General features: G+C 68.3%; 1 protein-coding gene across 2 annotated transcripts in view; it reads left to right on the plus strand.

Annotated features, from left to right (window-relative positions):
• FAM53B (family with sequence similarity 53 member B) overlaps positions 1 to 15,894 on the plus strand; it is a 44,417-nt gene extending 28,523 nt beyond the window's left edge. For both annotated transcript variants that reach the window (XM_036439351.2, XM_045582200.1), the window contains one exon: positions 13,049 to 15,894. In XM_036439351.2, the coding sequence (XP_036295244.1) occupies positions 13,049 to 13,402 (354 nt within the window). In that variant the 3' untranslated portion in view covers positions 13,403 to 15,894. The remainder of the gene's footprint in view (positions 1 to 13,048) is intronic.
• Positions 15,895 to 16,464: the final 570 nt, after the last annotated feature.

Genomic DNA, 16,464 nt, shown 5'->3' on the forward strand with positions numbered 1-16,464 from the left:
ACGGTCCCCATGCCGCCTTCTGTGCCGGCGGGCTGTGCGCCAGGCGGCCTCGGGCCACATGCCCGTCACTCGGCTGTCCCCGCCGTCTCAGAGCCCTGCCCGGCCTCACCCTGACCTTGGCCTGAACGAGATGAACTCGGAGCGATGCCCTTGTCAGGAGGTCTCTGAGCCGGAGTTCGCTGCGTTCGGTTCCCTGGGAGGCGGGAGGGCAGTGAGGCCAGGCGGCAGGGCCGGCAGGTGCGAGGGGAGAACCAGGCGCTCGAGGCCCCGGCGTCCGGGGGGCCCAGCCCGGCCCGGCCCGGCCGCGCTGCCTCCGGTCTGTGAGCACTGGCGTTGCCGGAGGGAGCCCGCGGCCGTGAGCGCTCGGCCTTGCCCGGCAGCCCTGGCCGCCTCTGGGCCGGCTCGGCAGGCCACTCCCTGGCGGCCAGGGCTGCTCCGCCCTCCGGCCCGGTTCATTCCGGAAGGAACGTGCCGCTTCCGACCCGGAGCGCTTCCTCTCTCCCGGTCCCCCTCCCAGCCTGGCCGTCCCCCCAGAAAGAAGAGGTGCAGGATCTCAGGTCCACAGCCCACCCTGACCCAGAAGCAGGCAGGAGCACCCCCACGGTGCCCCCTGGAGACCCCGGTCCCCTCCCCCCGCTGCGTCGCCCTCTGCTCGCGTCACTGGCATCGATTGGCCGATGCCGACCCGTCGCTTTGCTGTTGGGAGAGGAGGGAGGAGCGCACAGGAACGCGGGGGGCAGGGTCAGCCACGGCCTTCGCCTCTGATCAGCTGGACTCCTGGGCCCACGGAGGAGGGTGGGGTTGCCCGGCACTGTAGCTGCCAGGGCAGGGACAGCGAGTGGGCCGGGCTGCAGCGGGGCCTGTGCCGGGGGACAGGCTCCGCCCTCGTCCTCGGCCGTGGAGAGCAGCCACAGCGTCTGGACAGGGTCAGGCCTCGGGCTGACGAGGGGGCACAGTCCCCTCGGGGCCACGTACAAGGCCCAGCGTGGAGGGAGAGCCTCCCAGCTCCGTGACAGCCAACAGCTGTGGTTGTGAGCGTGAACCTGTGTCGGAACACTGGCCCCCGTGCCTGAGCGAGAGGCTGCGGTAAGCAGGGCTGGGCCAGGTGCAGGTAGTCGAGTGGGATGGAGACCCACGAGAACGCTGTTAACATTCCCCTCCCTTCCTTTGCCTCGTGGCATCGGCTGTAAAATAACGACATGGCTTGTGTGCAGCTCTAGCAGGTGTGGCTCAGTGGATAGAGCGTGGGCCTGTAGACTAAAGGGTCCCGGGTTCGATTCCAGTCAAGGGCACGTACCTCGGTTGCAGGTTCCTCCTGCCCGGGCCCTGGTTGGGCTTGAGCAGGAGGCAGCCAGTCGATGTGTGTGTCTCTGTCTTTCCCTCTCTCTTCCACTCTCTCTAAAAGTCACTGGAGACATATCCTCGGGGCAGGATTAAAAAGGCCATTGGTGTGAGACACTCAGGCCCGGTCGGTGCTCCTGAGTCTGCTCCACGGGCGCTGCCGGGAGGGCCCGGTGCAGCTTTGGGGTCTCGGCCACCACGCCTGGGGCTGGGCTCGTGTGGCCGGCCGCGGGGCTGGAGCCGAGGAGCTGAGCTGGGTCCCTCCCGGGGCTGGGAGCAGGGTCCTCTGGCCCCGGGGTTGGGCGGGAACTGAGAGCAGGGAGGCCCGGCGACAGGCTCCGTGCCGCTGAGATCCACGCGCTGGGACCCGGGCCCGCGGAGGCTGGGGAGGGGCGGCGGCCGGGCTCTGCGCTCGCTGAGAGCGGCGAGCTGGTGGCCGCGGCAGCAAAGGCAGCGGGATCCCCATGGCCGGGCTGTGGTCCGTCCCCACCCGGCTCCGAGCCAGGACTGCACGGCTGACCCCCACAGGCCCCAGGCCTCCAGCAGTGCGCGCCAGGCGGTGGGACGGCCCAGGAGGCCACGGGCCAGGCAGCATGTGCCAGAGGAGCCGGGCCGGGAGCTTGGCGGCCGCCTCCCATTTCCTGGAAAACGGCGCGTGGCTCCAGGCTGCGCCTTCGGGGAGCGGGGGCCTGAGCCTCTGCAGCCAGCAGCTCCGGCAGCTCCAGCCTGGGCGCTGTTCTCCCCCCGCCTCCCCCCGTGTGCACTGAGGAGTGCCGCTGTGTGCAGTGCTGAGCTCACGGGCCCCCGTGTGCACTGAGGGAGCACCGGCTGTGTGCAGTGCTGAGCTCACAGGCCCCCCGTGTGCACTGAGGGAGCACCGGCTGTGTGCAGTGCTGAGCTAACGGGCCCCTGTGTGCACTGAGGGAGCACCGGCTGTGTGCAGTGCTGAGCTCACAGGCCCCCCGTGTGCACTGAGGGAGCACCGGCTGTGTGCAGTGCTGAGCTCACAGGCCACACGGCAAGGCCAGGCATTGCTTCGAGGCCCATGCTTTTTTCCAATGGGCGGGGCTTAGGGTCCCAGGCCCATCCCATCTTGGTGACCCCTTAAGCTTGGGGGGAGCGGGGCTGGCCTCATGGGGCTGAGGGTGGCCGAGGCAGTCTTCCCCTGTGGGCCGTGGTGACCGTGATGGGACCGGCCCTGGACGCGGGCTCTGATGTGGGACAGGGAGCTGCTCGGGTCAGTGCTGCCCAGGACAGCAGCTGGGATCTCACGTGACCCCCTGGCCGCTGTGGCCACTGTCTGTGCTGTCCGGACGGCCTGAGGGGACCGTTGTCACCGTTCTGGATGAAGTCGGCTGAACTCGGGTTATTCCCGAGGCCGGGAAGTCCAGTGGAAGTGGCGACACTGAGCAGGGCCCGGATGGGACGCTGACAGTTTCCTCTGGGAGCCGGGACTGAGGAGCCGTGTTCCCAGCAGCACCTGCGGCTCAGCGTGTGGGGCGGGGGTGTGTGTGTGTGAGAGAGAGAAAATGAAGGCGCTGCCCTCTGCTCCATAGGCCTTCCCAGCTGCCCACCCCGGGCCCTGAGGCGGGCTTCGGAGTCTGTGTGGGGCCTGAGGCTGGTCCCGGAGCGCGCCCGCGGGAGGAGGGCGAGGGCGAGGGGCAGACGGTCCCCGCCCCGGGCTTCGGAGTCTGTGTGGGGCCTCTGGAGGCTGGTGTCGGGGGCACGGGACCGGCCTTTGCTCAGTGCGGAGCTTCTCCTCTGGGTGCAGGTGGACGGAGGGAGCCTGAGCCGCTGTCCACCGGGCCTGCCCGGCCGCAGCCCTGGAGCCTGGGCCGGGGCGCGGGGACCGTGGAGGGCGAGGCGGGCCTGTGTGCGATGACAGAATCTTGTAAGAACAGATTTAATCTCTAACCAGAGCCTCCCCAGGGGGACTCCCCTCCGGCGATGGCTCCTGGGTCTTCTCACCTCGAACCTCCAGGCCAGGGGCCGGCCGACCACAGCACAGGCCTGCGTCTGTTGTTGCAAATCAAGTTTTACTGGCACACAGCCACCCGTTTCCTGTTACAACGGGGAGGCCAGCACACACCTGCTCTATTTAGAGCCTGGCCCTTTAAGAGCAGTTTACCAGCCCCGCTCCAGGTGGCCTCGTGCCTCAGTTTCCCCCCTGGGACAGCGACCTCCGTCTGGCCGCTTCTCCCTGGAAGAGGCCTGCTGTGTCCTCTGGCCTCAGGAATGCGGGTGACGTAGCACGGCCCCCCAACCCTCACGGGGCCCCCAGCCCAAGCCCTCCCCCTCTGCCCCCAGCACGCCTCTTCCTGCGCTGCTCCACCTGAGCCCGGCGCTGGCGGGGCTGCGGGAGGGAGCGGCCGGCCTGGACAGAGCGGCGTTCTCCGAGCGCGGCCTTCTCTGTGCGGCCGGACCCCGCTCTCGCGGCCGCGCCGGAAGCTTCCGCGCTGGACACCTCTGCGGGCGGCCGTCCAGGCCCTGGGGCCGCGGGGAGGGGGCATCTCCTCTCTCCTGCTCCCGCTCTGTCCCGTCCCTCGAGGAATCTGATGAGGCCGCTCCGCTCCGCGTGGACCCGGACCAGACGCTCCAGCTGGCGGCCGCGAGAGCGCCCTGGCCGGGGAGCCGCTGCGCCAGACGTGCTCGGCCGGCCGTCGAAGTCGCTGGAGGAGGTTAACTTGGCGGCCGCTCAGCCGCGTGGTTTGGAGCAGCTTCGGAGACGGGGTGAGGCTTGGCTCTGACACCGGAGAGCCTCCGACAGCGTGGTTCTGCCTGCTCCGCCGCCGGCCAAGCCCCCTGCGCTGGGAGCCGGCGCCGCCCAGCCAGGAGGCTGCGGCCGGGGCGGAGGCCTGTGGGGACCAGGAGTGTGGCCGGAAAGCTCTCAGCAGACCAGGAACCACCGCCCGGCGCTGCTGGCGGCCTGCGGGGAGCCGAGGCGGGACCGGAGTGCGAGGAGGGAGGGTGCGTCTCCCTTTAGGTAGAGCTGTTCCCATGCAGCCCCCTCTCCCGCCTCCTGCACTCGGGCAGCTGTGCTGGGACCACGGCGCTCTGGCAAGAAGCAGGAAGCCTGTGTGTTTGTGTGTGTGTGTGTGAGAGAGAGAGAAAGAGAGAGAGAGAGAGAGAGAGAGAGAGAGAGAGAGAGAGAGAGAGAGAGAGAATTTCCAGGGAGAATCCGTGGTCAGCCACACAGGTGATCCCAATTCTCAAGTCCTGTCCACTTCAGCAAAGCTCCCACTGTGCGAGATGCGGGTGGGCGTGCATCAGCCACGGCCCCCTGAGGGAGACGGACACATTGGCAGGGAGGAGGCACGAGGCAGACAGAGGTCCCAGGAACACCGGGTCCCTGGAGGACTGGTGCGGGGGGCTGCAGGCACTTCCCCCTCCCCGCGCTCTGTACCCCGCACAGAGCAGGCTTTAATGAAAACCCTCTCGGGGCACAGCCACGCCGGGCGGGTGTGGAATCGGACCTGGCGGGCGGCTGGGCCCAGCGTGGGGAGCTGACTGCGGAGCGGTCTTGGGGGAAGGCGCTCTGCCGCGGCCCTCGCATCCGGCCTGCAAGCTCCGCCCGGCTGCCGGGGGGTGGGGGGCGGGTGGTCGCCCGGTGCTCCCAGGACCTGCACCTTCGTGTCTTTCTCCTGAGATGGCCTCACCCTCCAGAGCAGCCGGCCCCGAGGCAGGAAGTCAGCTGACTGTGTGCGGGCCCTGCCCTGAGGAGGAAGGAAGGAGGCCCGGGGAGGAGGCGGGAGAGGGGGTACTCGGTCCGCACCCCCGGGTGTTGTGGGCTTCTGCTTTGGCAGAGCAGCGGGGCACCCAGTCGTGGTGCTGGTGGGTCAGGGGGGAGACAAGGCCACAGCCACACCCTGTGCGCCCTCTCCCAGTGCCCCTCACCGCCCTGCCCACCCCGCGCAGCAGCCCCGCTCAGCCCTGCCCTCCCCGAGCACAGAGCGTGTGGGGAGGGCATCACGGTCTGAGGCCTGGTCCAGGGCCCAGAGCCTCGGGGGGGGGGGGGGACCAGCCTCCTCCGTGGGCAGAGGCAGAGCCAGGTGCTGCGTGCAGCTGCCCTCTGCCTCGGCCTGGCCGCCGCCGCTGTGGCTGGGCTTTGTGGGGCTTGGGCAGGACGGAGCCTCTGCCGGGGGCCGGGAGCCCTCGGCGAAGGGAGGTGAGCCCGGCAGCACCCCTCTGCGTCCCTGCTGTTCCTCCCTGTTGTAGAGGAGTTTGTGTTCACTCTCATGCCGAGGGCAGGCGCGGGGTCGCAGCTGGGCGACGAGGTCCTTGGCAGAAGGAGCTCCTTCCTCTGAGACGCCTCCGCCTCTTCAGCGCCGACGGCTGAGGGGCAACAGCCACCGGAGGGTTGTTGTGCAGGTCGCAGAGAGCAAAGGGTGGAAGCATCTGGCACATCTGGTCACACGGTGGGTGCCAGCGCATGGCAGCTGCCATCACCAGTCACCACCATCATTACCTTCATCACCTTCATTATCGCCACCATCACCATCATTATCTCATCGCCATCATTGCTGTTATCACATCATCATTGCTATTATCAACATCACCATCATCACCACCACCCCCGTCATTATCATCACCATCACCATCATCACTTCATCACTGTTACCACATCACCATCATCACCACCACCATCATTATCTCATCACCATCATTGCTATTATCAACATCACCATCACCACCACCCCTGTCATCTCATCACCATCACCATCATCACTTCATCACTGTTACCACATCACCATCATCACCACCACCATCATTATCTCATCACCATCATTGCTATTATCAACATCACCATCACCACCACCCGTCATCTCATCACCATCACCATCATCACTTCATCACTGTTCCATCACCATCATCACCACCACCATCATCTCATCACCATCACCATCATCACTTCATCACTGTTACCACATCACCATCATCACCACCACCATCATCTCATCACCATCATCATTTCATCACTGTTCCATCACCGTTCCATCACCACCATCGCCATTATCACTGCTGCCACCACCACCATCCTGACGCCGAGCCCCACCAGAGCTGTTGAAGATGCAGCCCGGGCCTGGCTCTGACCCACGCGGAAGCACCTTCATCTGCGGGCCCTGCGGGCACCTGGGCTTCGCCGTGCGGCGTCGCCCACCTGTGGCCTCCTCCCGCGGGGACAGACTTCCCTGTGGGGCTCGGGGATAACGGCTCACTTATCTCAGTGTTTGTTCTGGGAACGAGGCAGAGCCTGTGTCTGAAAATGATCCTCACTTAACTATACACGTGGCTGAGCATAAAGGACCGGCTCCATCAGGGGAAAGGCGCCTGGCAGCTCATTAGCGCCTGTGCCTGCGGCTGATCACCTGCTGAGAGGGCAGCGCTCGGCGCTATAAATACCCGCTACCCACATGGGCGCCGGGGAGCTGAGCGAGGCAGGCCGCCTCAGCCCCGTTCCCTCTGCTGCTCGCCAGCTGCAGAGCCCAGGGCGGCCTCCCTGAGCCCAGCCTGCCGGGGTGTCCCTGGGAAACGGGACGTGGGGTGCCCACCACGGCGCGTCCTGAGCGCCGGAGGGCGTGTGGCGAGGCTCCGGGGACCTGCGCCCGGCGGTGCCGGTCCTCTCGCAGCCTGAGGGCGCGGGAGGCGGTGACTGAGGCCTGGGCAGGGGCTGCCGCGCCGTCACGCCAGCTCCGGAGGCGGCTGTTGGGCCGTGAACGCTCCACCTCCCAGGCGGGCCCTGTGCGTGGCGGACCCCCCACAGCCGTGGAGCGTGGGCTCAGCAGCGCCTCCCGCTGGCGAATCCAGGCCTGGCCGGGTGGTGGGAGGAGCCCGGGGCAGGTGGGGCGGGGTGGTGGCTGCTTTTGGGCTCGGGTGGGGCCTGGCTCTCTTTGCTGACGTGCGAAGTAAGGACGGGGGCACCTGGCGGGTGCAGGCGCGGGCGCAGGCGCGGGCACAGGCGCTGCTGCTCTCGGGTGGGCGCCCTTCCAAACCGCGAGGCAGCTACTCCTGCCGTTTGGTGGCGGCCCTGCCCGGTGCCAGCCCTTGATTGGAACTGAATCCAAGGGCCAATGCGCTAGCCACTGCGCAACACCGCCAGGGCAATCCCGGTGTTTTTGCAGCAGCAAAGGGGGCACATGGTGAGCTTCGGGGAGGGCGTGCAGAGCTGGTTTCCCCCGGCCTCGGGGTGGGCGCGCTCTCGGGAGAGGCAGTCCTCTGACGAGCCCTCTCGGCCCAGGGCTCAGAACCCACACGCGTCCCTGCCACTCCCTGCGGCTGGGGGGGGCGGGGAAGCCGGGCCCAGGGAGTCGGAATGTGCCCAGGAATGTCTTGCTTCGCCCGTTGCCCTCGGGCATGTCCGTGGCACCTGCCCTCCCAGGCACGCTGGGACACGCCGGGCACGCCGGGCACGCCGGCCAAGCCGCCGCCTCCCCGCCCTCGCAGGACGCTGGTGGCCAGCGCGGCCAGTGCAGCCTCTGTCCCCTGCAGGCCTGGGGTAGCTGCTCTCATGCCCGCTCCCAGGCGGCCCTGCTGAGGCAGTTCCCCATGGGGCCACTGGGGGGCGCAGCTGGGCACCAGGAAGTGGTGGTGCTGCCCCACCAAGGCAGGCCTGTTCACAACCTCCTTCCAGCCCTCGCAGCCCTGAGGCCATTATGGTTCCGCATCACGGACGGGGAAGGAGGAACTCAGGCTGCAGACGGAGCCCGGGAACGCCAGGCCCAGCACAGAGATTCTTCCCAAACGGACCGTCTGGGTGTGGGGAGCGGCTACAGCTTTGGGCAGGTTCAAGCCTGGGCTAATGAGAGGGCAGCTCCTCTCCTGGCGAAGCCACGTGCAAGTCCCAGCACAGCGACAGCCAAAGGCTGTGCTCGTGAGCTTGCCCTTATGGTCTGCACCTGTGGCCCACGTGGCTGAGTGACGGGGCTGCGGGAGGAGCAGCCGGTAAACAGGCTGGGTCAGGTGCGTGTGGTGGAGCGGATCGAAGCCCGCGAGAACATGACCAGGCCCTTCCTCTGCCCGTGGGATCTGCTGTAAAACGAGACTCGGCCTGCGGGCTGTGGCGCTGTCTCTGCGTCAGACAGCGGGGTCCCACCCAGCCCCAGCTTTCTTCTCGTCTGTCTGTTCTCCGTCCTTCACCGCCCTCTCAGGCTCACCGTGGCCGTGGCCGTGGCCGTGGCCGTGGCCGTGGCCGTGGCCGTGGCCGTGGCCGTGGCCGTGCGGCACGTTTGGGCGCTCTGTTCGTGTCTGCAGGCATCTGGGATGCAGCGAGCTGCCCTGTGTCTGAGCCCAGAGCCTGCCCGCAGCCCGTGGGAGCGGGAGGCTGGGGAGGGTGTTAGCCGGGCCGAGGGGGAGAGAGTCACGAAGGGGGATCCCGCCGGCCGAGGACCCCCCGGGGAGCTGCGTGGCGGGAGTGGGGGCCGGGCCCGGGCCCCGGGGGAGGCTTCTGCAGGAAGCCTGGGGCCGGTGCTGGGCGGGTGTGAGGCTCAAGAGCTGCTCCTGGGGCCGTTGGGCCGGAGCTGGGACAGGACGTGGCCTGCAGGGGGCCTTCCGGGGCCAGGGCGTGGAGGCGGGGTTCTGGTCGGACTGGTGCCATGCCTCAGGCCATGCCAGAGCGGTCTGGATGGCAGCCTCCCGGGCGGACGGACCCCGGGCTCACGCGGGATGGCGCGCCTGCCGGGACGGGCTGGGCGGTGGGACTTCCCCAGGGCTGGAGCCGGCGGCCTGGGAGAGGGTGCGGGTGCCCAGACAGGGGCCCCCAGAGCTGTGCCGAGACCCTGTTCCTGTTGCCCACCTGCGGGGCCTCCCTGGGGGGACCCGTCACCCTTGGACCCAGGCACCGAGCAGGGGGGATGGCGAGGAGAGGCGGCCTCTGCAGGGTGGCTGGGCGTGGGGGGAGGCGGGACTTCCTCATGGTAGCCAGTGCCGCCCTCCCCCCACAGACACTTCCTGTCCCCCCTCCCCCCTGCTGTGTGCACCTAGAACCGGTGACCTGGGGGCCTCGAGTCTCCGTTGCCAAATCGGGCTCACGGGGCTCAGAGCAGAGCTGCTCTTCTGCCCTGGCTGCCGCTGCCCTCGCTCCCGAGGGTGAAAGTGAAGAAAGCGTTTCACAGACGCCGGGCCACCCAGCGCCGGCCACCCGGCCTCACAGAGCCGGCCAGGGCAGCGGGGGAGGGAGGCGGGGAAGCGGCCCCGCCTGGCCCTCGGCCCGGCTTCCTGTGGGAGTCCCGCCTCCATGCCAGGGTCAGGTTCATCTAAGTGAGAGGAGAGAGGCCACATATCCTAGTTCTCTCTCCGAGGCAGGCAGAGAGAAGCCACCCAGGAAGCCACGGGCTTGCCATCCTGGCCTCTGCCCGCTCCCAGCGGAGACGTGGGGACCTTCCAGGCCGTGGCGCTCGGGCTCGGGCTGGCTCTCCTGGCGCGTGGAGGCCTCTGTCTGCGGTCGGCGTCTGCGGGGAAAACCCCGCGCGCGCGGCCACAGCCCGGCCGGCAGCTCCCGGCACAGCGACGGAGGCTGCAGGAAGCAGAGGCCAGGCTGACGTTAGGGTGGGGTCATTGTACCCCAAATCTGTAGCAGAGATCGGCCAATTAGATTTATTTATTAAAAAGTATATATATGTTATTGATTTTTTTTTACAGAGAGGAAGAGAGAGGGATAGAGAGTTAGAAACATCGATGAGAGAAAATCATCCATCAGCTGCCTCCTGCACACCTCCCACTGGGGATGTGCCCACAACCAAGGTACATGCCCCTGACTGGAATCAAACCCGGGACTTTTCAGTCCGCAGGCCGACGCTCTATCCACTGAGCCACACCGGTTTCTGCTCATTAGATTTATTTATTAGTCCTCATCGAGGACGTGGGGAAGGGGTTGGGGAGGGAGGAGAGAAACATCAATGATGTGAGAGAAAAATACCAATCTCGGCCTCCTGCACACCCCTCCGGGGGAGCGAGCCCGCACCCTGACCTGTGCCCTGACCGGGAATCGACTGGCGACCTCGGGGTGCACAGCACGCCCGACGCCCCACCCACTGAGCCGCTCCGGCCGGCCGGCACGTTGGCCTTAAAGGGGGAGAGTTCCTGGAGGCAGTGGAAGCAGCCCCCACCTGTTCGTCTGCATCACTGATTGGCTTTGACTGGAGTTTCCTGCCTAGGGGATACGGATGTATCCTATCATTTAGTTTTAAAAAAGGGATGGAAGAGCCAGAGCGAGGAGTAGTCCTCCCACTAGAGGTGGGCTCCCGCCTGGCCCCCATTTCCCAAATTAATGCTTTTTTAGTCTCTCTTCGTTTGTGTTCGGCCTTCTCCAGAATCCGAACCCTGAACCAGGCTGAACGTGAAAGGGGCTCCCACAACAACCCGGGCCTGTGCCTTGACCGGGAATCTAACCCTGACCTCCTGGTTCATAGGTCAATGCTCAACCCCTGAGCCAGGCCGGCCGGGCCCCAGACATCCCAGAGGCACACAGGCCTCCTGCAGCCCTGCAGCCTTCCCCCTGGGGAGCTGGGAGCTGGGCACGGGGCAGCCTGAGCTTCCAGGAGCGGCTGGCCCGGCCCCTGCCAGGGCGTGCTGGGCACGGGGCAGCCGGGGCTGGGCGTGGTGTGCACCCTGGAGGGCAGTGTGGGTGGCCTCCTGGGGCTGGAGTCAGGACAGGACACACACTGCCCATTGTGGCCGTCACATTCCTCCGGGCGTGCCACTGGAGGGCGTGCCACCGCCCGGGCATCGGAGGCGGCGGCTTGGGTGTTCCCTGCGGCTGAGTTTTGAGTCAACAAGGTTTCAAGGTGACCGGGCTTTGCAGCTGGGGAGCAGGTGCCTGAGGGCGGGCGGGGTGGGGTGGCCGCGGCTGACTCTGTACCGGCTGAACCTCCCAGCGTCTCGCCTGCTGCAACAGGGACCCAGTGCGTCCAGAGAGCCGAGGGTGGCCCGGTGCCCTCGGCCCGCCTCACTGGGCAGGTCGGGGGGGCTCGTCTGAAGCCCTGGAGCCCCTTCCAGGCCAACCCGCGTCTGTGTCGCCCGCAGAAGTTGGGGGGACCCCACGGGTGGCGATGGGACTCCTGCTATCAACCACACCGCCAGCCTCGGCCCAAAGGGCGGGGATGGTGACGGGGACACGGGCCCTCCCGCCGGCTCCCGCAGGCTGCCCCGGAGCCGGAGCTGGGATGGTGGGAGCATGGGCGTCAACAGGACAGGAAGCCCCTGCTGCCCGGATGGTCCTGCCTGACCTCGAGGCACATGGGCCAGCGCCCGGGCCCTGCTCCTGCCGGCGGCTGGTGCTGCGGCCCCCACTGCCAGGACTTCGCAGAGACCCAGCTCTGCCCGGCTGCCAGGTCCCTGGGAGGCCAGCCCCGCTCTGGGCCTGGGCGGGCGGGTGGGCGGGCACCCGCTGTCAGCCTGTGTCCCAGCTCCGTGCTCGGCTGGGAGCAGGGGCCCAGCACCCTGGGTGGTGGTCAGGCTGTGCCGCCACTCAGGCAGGTCCCGGCTGCCTCCTCCCGCAGGCCAGCCCCGCACGGAGGCGGCAGTGGGTGGGGAAACGGGTTCTTTGTTAACTCGGGGAGCAAAGATGACGAGCTCTACTTGCAGGAAGTCATGGGCTCAATGCAAAGTGAAAACTCGGGGCCCTTGTAGAAGCTTCTGGGTTTCAAGATGGCAGAGCAGAGCGCTCACCACGCCTGGGGCCCTGCTGAGCCGGCCCAGGAGGGCCCTGGGGACCGGGAGCTCGGCAGCCGAGCCCCTCGCTGTGCCAGGCAGAGGAGGCAGGGGCCTGGGGCTGAGGGGCTGCCCGAGGCCTCCCTCCCGCCGAGCCCCGCGGTCAGCCCCGAGGCAGCATCTCAGGCGGGGCCGGTTCCCGTGGAAACCAGCTGGCTGCTGGCTGGTGTCCCCCAGCCCGAGGCTGGGCATCAGCTCAGCCCTCCGCCTCCGCCCCCCTGATCCGGTCTGGGCTGGTGGGCGGGGTGGGCATTGTGCCCCTTGGTCAGCAGGCAGCTGGCGCGTTTCCATTTGCGTCAGTGGCTTCACTACGGAATGCTCTGCCCGTGGCTCCAGAGCCTCCGTCTGAAAGGCCTGCGGGAGCGGGTGCCGGTCTCGGCTGCCTCCCCCGCTGACCGGCGTGGGAGGCTGGTCCCGGGGCCGCGGGTGCGCGCACCTCCTGTGTGCTCTTCAGCTAAGACCCTCCATGTGGCCCTGCCCCGAGGCCCCTGGCTCCTGTGAGCAGGGCCTCCTTCCGAGAGGTGCCCGAGGCTCAGGGCTGCCCCTGCGGCCGCCCCAGTGTGGGTGCTGCCAAGCCTGTGCCCTTTGCCACTTTGCAGGGGAATAACTGAATTTTGTATTTCTTGTTTTTTAAAAAAATATATAAATTTTTAATGATTTCAGAGAGGAAAGGAGAGGGAGAGATAGAGAAATATCAATGAGACAGAATTATTGATCGGCTGCCTCCTGCACGCCCCCTACTGGGGATGGAGCCCGCAACCCGGGCCTGTGCCCTGACCGGGAATCGAACCCTGGCCTCCTGGGTCACAGGTCGGTGCTCAGCCCCTGTGCCCCTCGGCTGGGCTCTTGCATCTCACCAGCGGGTGCCGCGGCCCAGGTGTTTCTCCAGAGCGAGTGGCTGACAGAGGAGCCTGGGGCTGGGGGTCTGCCCCCTCCTGGCGGGCACTGGCTGGCTCGGGCTCGGGCGGGGCGTGACCCTGGTAACCTGTGTGTCTCCCCACAGAACTGCCAGGCCTTCAGCAGCCTCAGCCTGAGCTCCGGGATGGAGGACCGCGCCCCCCACAGCCCCTTCGCCCTGCACGTCGGCAGCACCAGGGCCTGGGCCGCCCTGTTCTCGGCCGCCGGGCCCGGGGGCAGGACTCCCGCCGGGACCCCGGTGCCGGAGCCGCCCGCCCCCTCCGTCGACGCCCTGGCCTGCACGGAGGAGCTGTGCTGGGAGGAGGCGGAGGGCGGCGCCCCGGGGGACGGCTGCGGCCGGCGGGGGGAGCCCGCCCCCGCCTGGCGGGACCGAGGGGCGCAGAGCAGCCCCTGCTCCCTGGACGGCGAGCTGGACATCGAACAGATAGAGAATAACTGAGCGGCCGGCGGGCGGGCGCTGGAGGCGGAGCCCACTCCCGGCCTCAGAAGGCGTCCAGGAAGGAGCCGGGTCCCAGGAGCGCCCCTCCTCCCCGGAGGCTGCTGCCCGGAGACTCCGGCCCGGTGCAGAACAGAGCCGGGCCCTCACCGGCGCAGCCACGGCCTCGGGCCACAAGACACGGGCCCCACGCGTCCCAGGCGCCCGCCGGGCACTCCTCCCCGCTCTGCCTGGGGCCTGTGGGGCTCAGGCCCCCCGGGGTGTCCGGTCCCTCGGCCTCCAGCTCAGGTTCCTCTCCCTCAGTCTCACTCTGTGCCTTGCCTCCCGGCCCGCAGGCTGGGAAGGCTCAGGCGGCACCTCCTCCTGCAGCACAGACCGGAGCGGCCTTCCTTCCGAGTGAGAGACGGGCCAGGGAACAGCCTGGGTGCCCGGCAGAGGCCATCGGGTGGGGCAGACGTGGGCGCAAAGACAGACCCGCTCACCTCGCCGTGTGCGGCCAGCCTGGCCCGGGCTCCCGGCCACTCGGACCCGCCCCACGGGGTTGACGGGGGCAGCTGTTCCCCATGCCGCCATCACTGGGGCGGCTTAGCTGATCAGGATCGGAGAGATGGCACCGTGGGAGGGCAGCCTCTTGGAAACGCCCTCAGGAGGCGGGAGGGCGAGTAGGTGCCCACGCCAGGCCCGTGTCCAGGTCAGGGTGCGGTGTCGCTGGCCGCTCTGGGGCCTGGCTGAGGCCGGCACAGCCCCCTGTGGGATTCCAGGCGCCTGCTCAGGGTGGGGGGCATTCCCTGGGGCTGTAACCAGGGCGCCCCGTCCACCAGGGGCGGAGCCCGCCGCTCGGCGGTGGGAGGGGAGGGTGCTCATTGCCACCTCCTTGCCGCAGCCCTGCCCCGGGCACAGAGCTCCAGGCACACGCACACCCCCTGCTCCTTCCCTCCCGCCCCCCGCTCCTCGAACCCTGCTCCTTGCCCTGACAGCCCTGGTGACGGCGAGGAGCCTGCCCCCTGAGACTTCACCCCGCCGCCCAGCTCGGCCAGCTGCAGACGACCGTGTGGCTGTTGGCATCGGTCCTTAACGCCCTGGCACCTCCGCACAGCCACCGGGTGGGCTTGGGAGCCCTGGCTCCTCTTCCCGCAGCTAAGAGCAGCCGGTGCGGGCGCCCCGGGTTCCTGGTGGGATCAGGCAGGGCCTCCCCCACAGCTCACCGCCCCGAGGACAGGCCCCGGAGCCCCACACCCTCAGTTTCCATCGGAAGAGGTGGCGCAGGCCCGGGCGAACAGGCGGCTTTTCAGCAAATGGCCGGGACGCTGGCAGAGCCCGGCCGTGGCCGTGGTGCTGGGACCCGGCTGGAGCATGATGGGGGGCGGGCTGGGGGATGGGGAGGGGCGCATCCCTCGGGGCGTGGAGACCAGAGCTGGAGGCTCAGGGTCGATGAGCACATCTCGCCCGTCCCCTCCAGGCGGGTGTGGGCGCCCCTGTTCTCGGCGGAAACCCACGAAGGCTGGGCCGCGGTCAGGTCACCGGAAGGCACCTGCCTTAGAGACCACGTGCTCCGTGTCCTCCCAGCCGGTGGGAGGCAGGGCTGGGCCCACCGCTCGAAGGCAGTCCCTCCTGGGAAGGAGAAGCCCGTCTCCCCGTCCACACAGCAGGCGCCCACGGCGAGGGGGCGGGGGCTGAGCCGGGCTGGGCAGCGGCCCCTGGTGCCGCTCCTGGGCCGGAGGAGGGGCCATGTCGGGGTGGGGGCTGTCTCAGGGCTGCAGTGCAGGTGACCTCAGAGCCCTCCTCCCCCGTGCCCCGCAGTCCGCCCGCCAGGGGGCTGCTGGGAAGAGGGACTCCAGGCCCGGCAGGCTGGCCCTCTCCCGGCTCCTGGGCCCTTGGGACTGTGCTGCTCAGAAGCTCCTGGCCACACCCACACCGCAGCCGCTTGGGGAGGGATGGCCCTGTCCCTTCTCAGAGGAGACAGCCTTGGGCTGGTTGTGTATTTGGTTGGAGAGGGCAGGCTTCTAGAAGGTTCTGCACCTGCCCGGAGAGGCCCGTCTGCCCCCCCCCCTCTGGTCCTGGAGGGAGGCCCCGCTGACCTCGCCCCGCCCGAGCCTCCCTCGGCCGATGCCCATGGCCGCCTGCTCCGCGGGCACAGGGAGGAGGGCGGCTGCCGGGCCTGCGGGACAGAGCCGGGTTCTGGGGGGCGGCGGGTGGGGAGAGGCCCCTCTCACCCAGAGCAGCGCCCGCCCCAGCCGCCGGGCTCACGGCCGGCCTGGTGAACCTGCCCGCCCGGCCCGGCGGGCGCCGCCGGCCTCACGTTTACATGCCGCCATCTCTTGCCTTACTCCCGTGGCCGGCCCACGGCACACAGGGCCTGGCCACCGAGCTTCTGACCACACACACTTCCGCCCTCAGAAAGCCTTACTTTTCAACAAGATTTTTGTAGCAGGAAAGTTTCGTGGATTTGTATCCGGAGGAAAATGCCAATAGAGAAGCCACGTGATCAAACCAAACCGACGTCCGAATGGGTGTCCCTGCGCAGAGCGCGTGGCTCCCGCCCTTGGGTGCTGCCCAGGGGCCCAGGGCTGCCGTCCCAGCAGCCTTCCTGGCACCGACCCCCCCCCAGCCCCTCCCGGGAGGCCCTGCGCCTCTGCCTCTGCTCAGGGTCACGGCGTGCCCGCTGGCCTTGGGGCCGGTCGCCCGGTGATGACCGCTCCGGCTGTGGCCCGGGCGCGAGCAGCCCCTGCCGACGCCGGGCCGTGGGTGCGGCCCCCGGACCGCCTCTGCTGGTCACACAGCTGCTCGAACCCCTCCCATGGTGCCAGCGGAAGACCAGGCCTCTTGGAAGAACAGGATGAGAGTCCCACATGGGCTGGGGCCTGACCCTCCGGCACAGCCTGCGGCAAATTGTGCTGCGAGGGGGGCGGGGGGTGTCCTGGGGCTCGGTGACAGGGTGGCCTGTTTCTGGGGATGGGCGTGTTTTCCGGAAACTCCAGGGAGGGTGGCGGCCTGAGTGGGCGGTGGGTCAGGCCCCTGCCCGGCAGAGCGCCGTGTGCCCAGGCGTGGGGTCTGGCCACCCCCGC

This window comes from Pipistrellus kuhlii, unplaced genomic scaffold (assembly GCF_014108245.1).
Source record: "Pipistrellus kuhlii isolate mPipKuh1 unplaced genomic scaffold, mPipKuh1.p scaffold_m20_p_15, whole genome shotgun sequence".
Lineage (NCBI taxonomy): Eukaryota > Metazoa > Chordata > Mammalia > Chiroptera > Vespertilionidae > Pipistrellus > Pipistrellus kuhlii.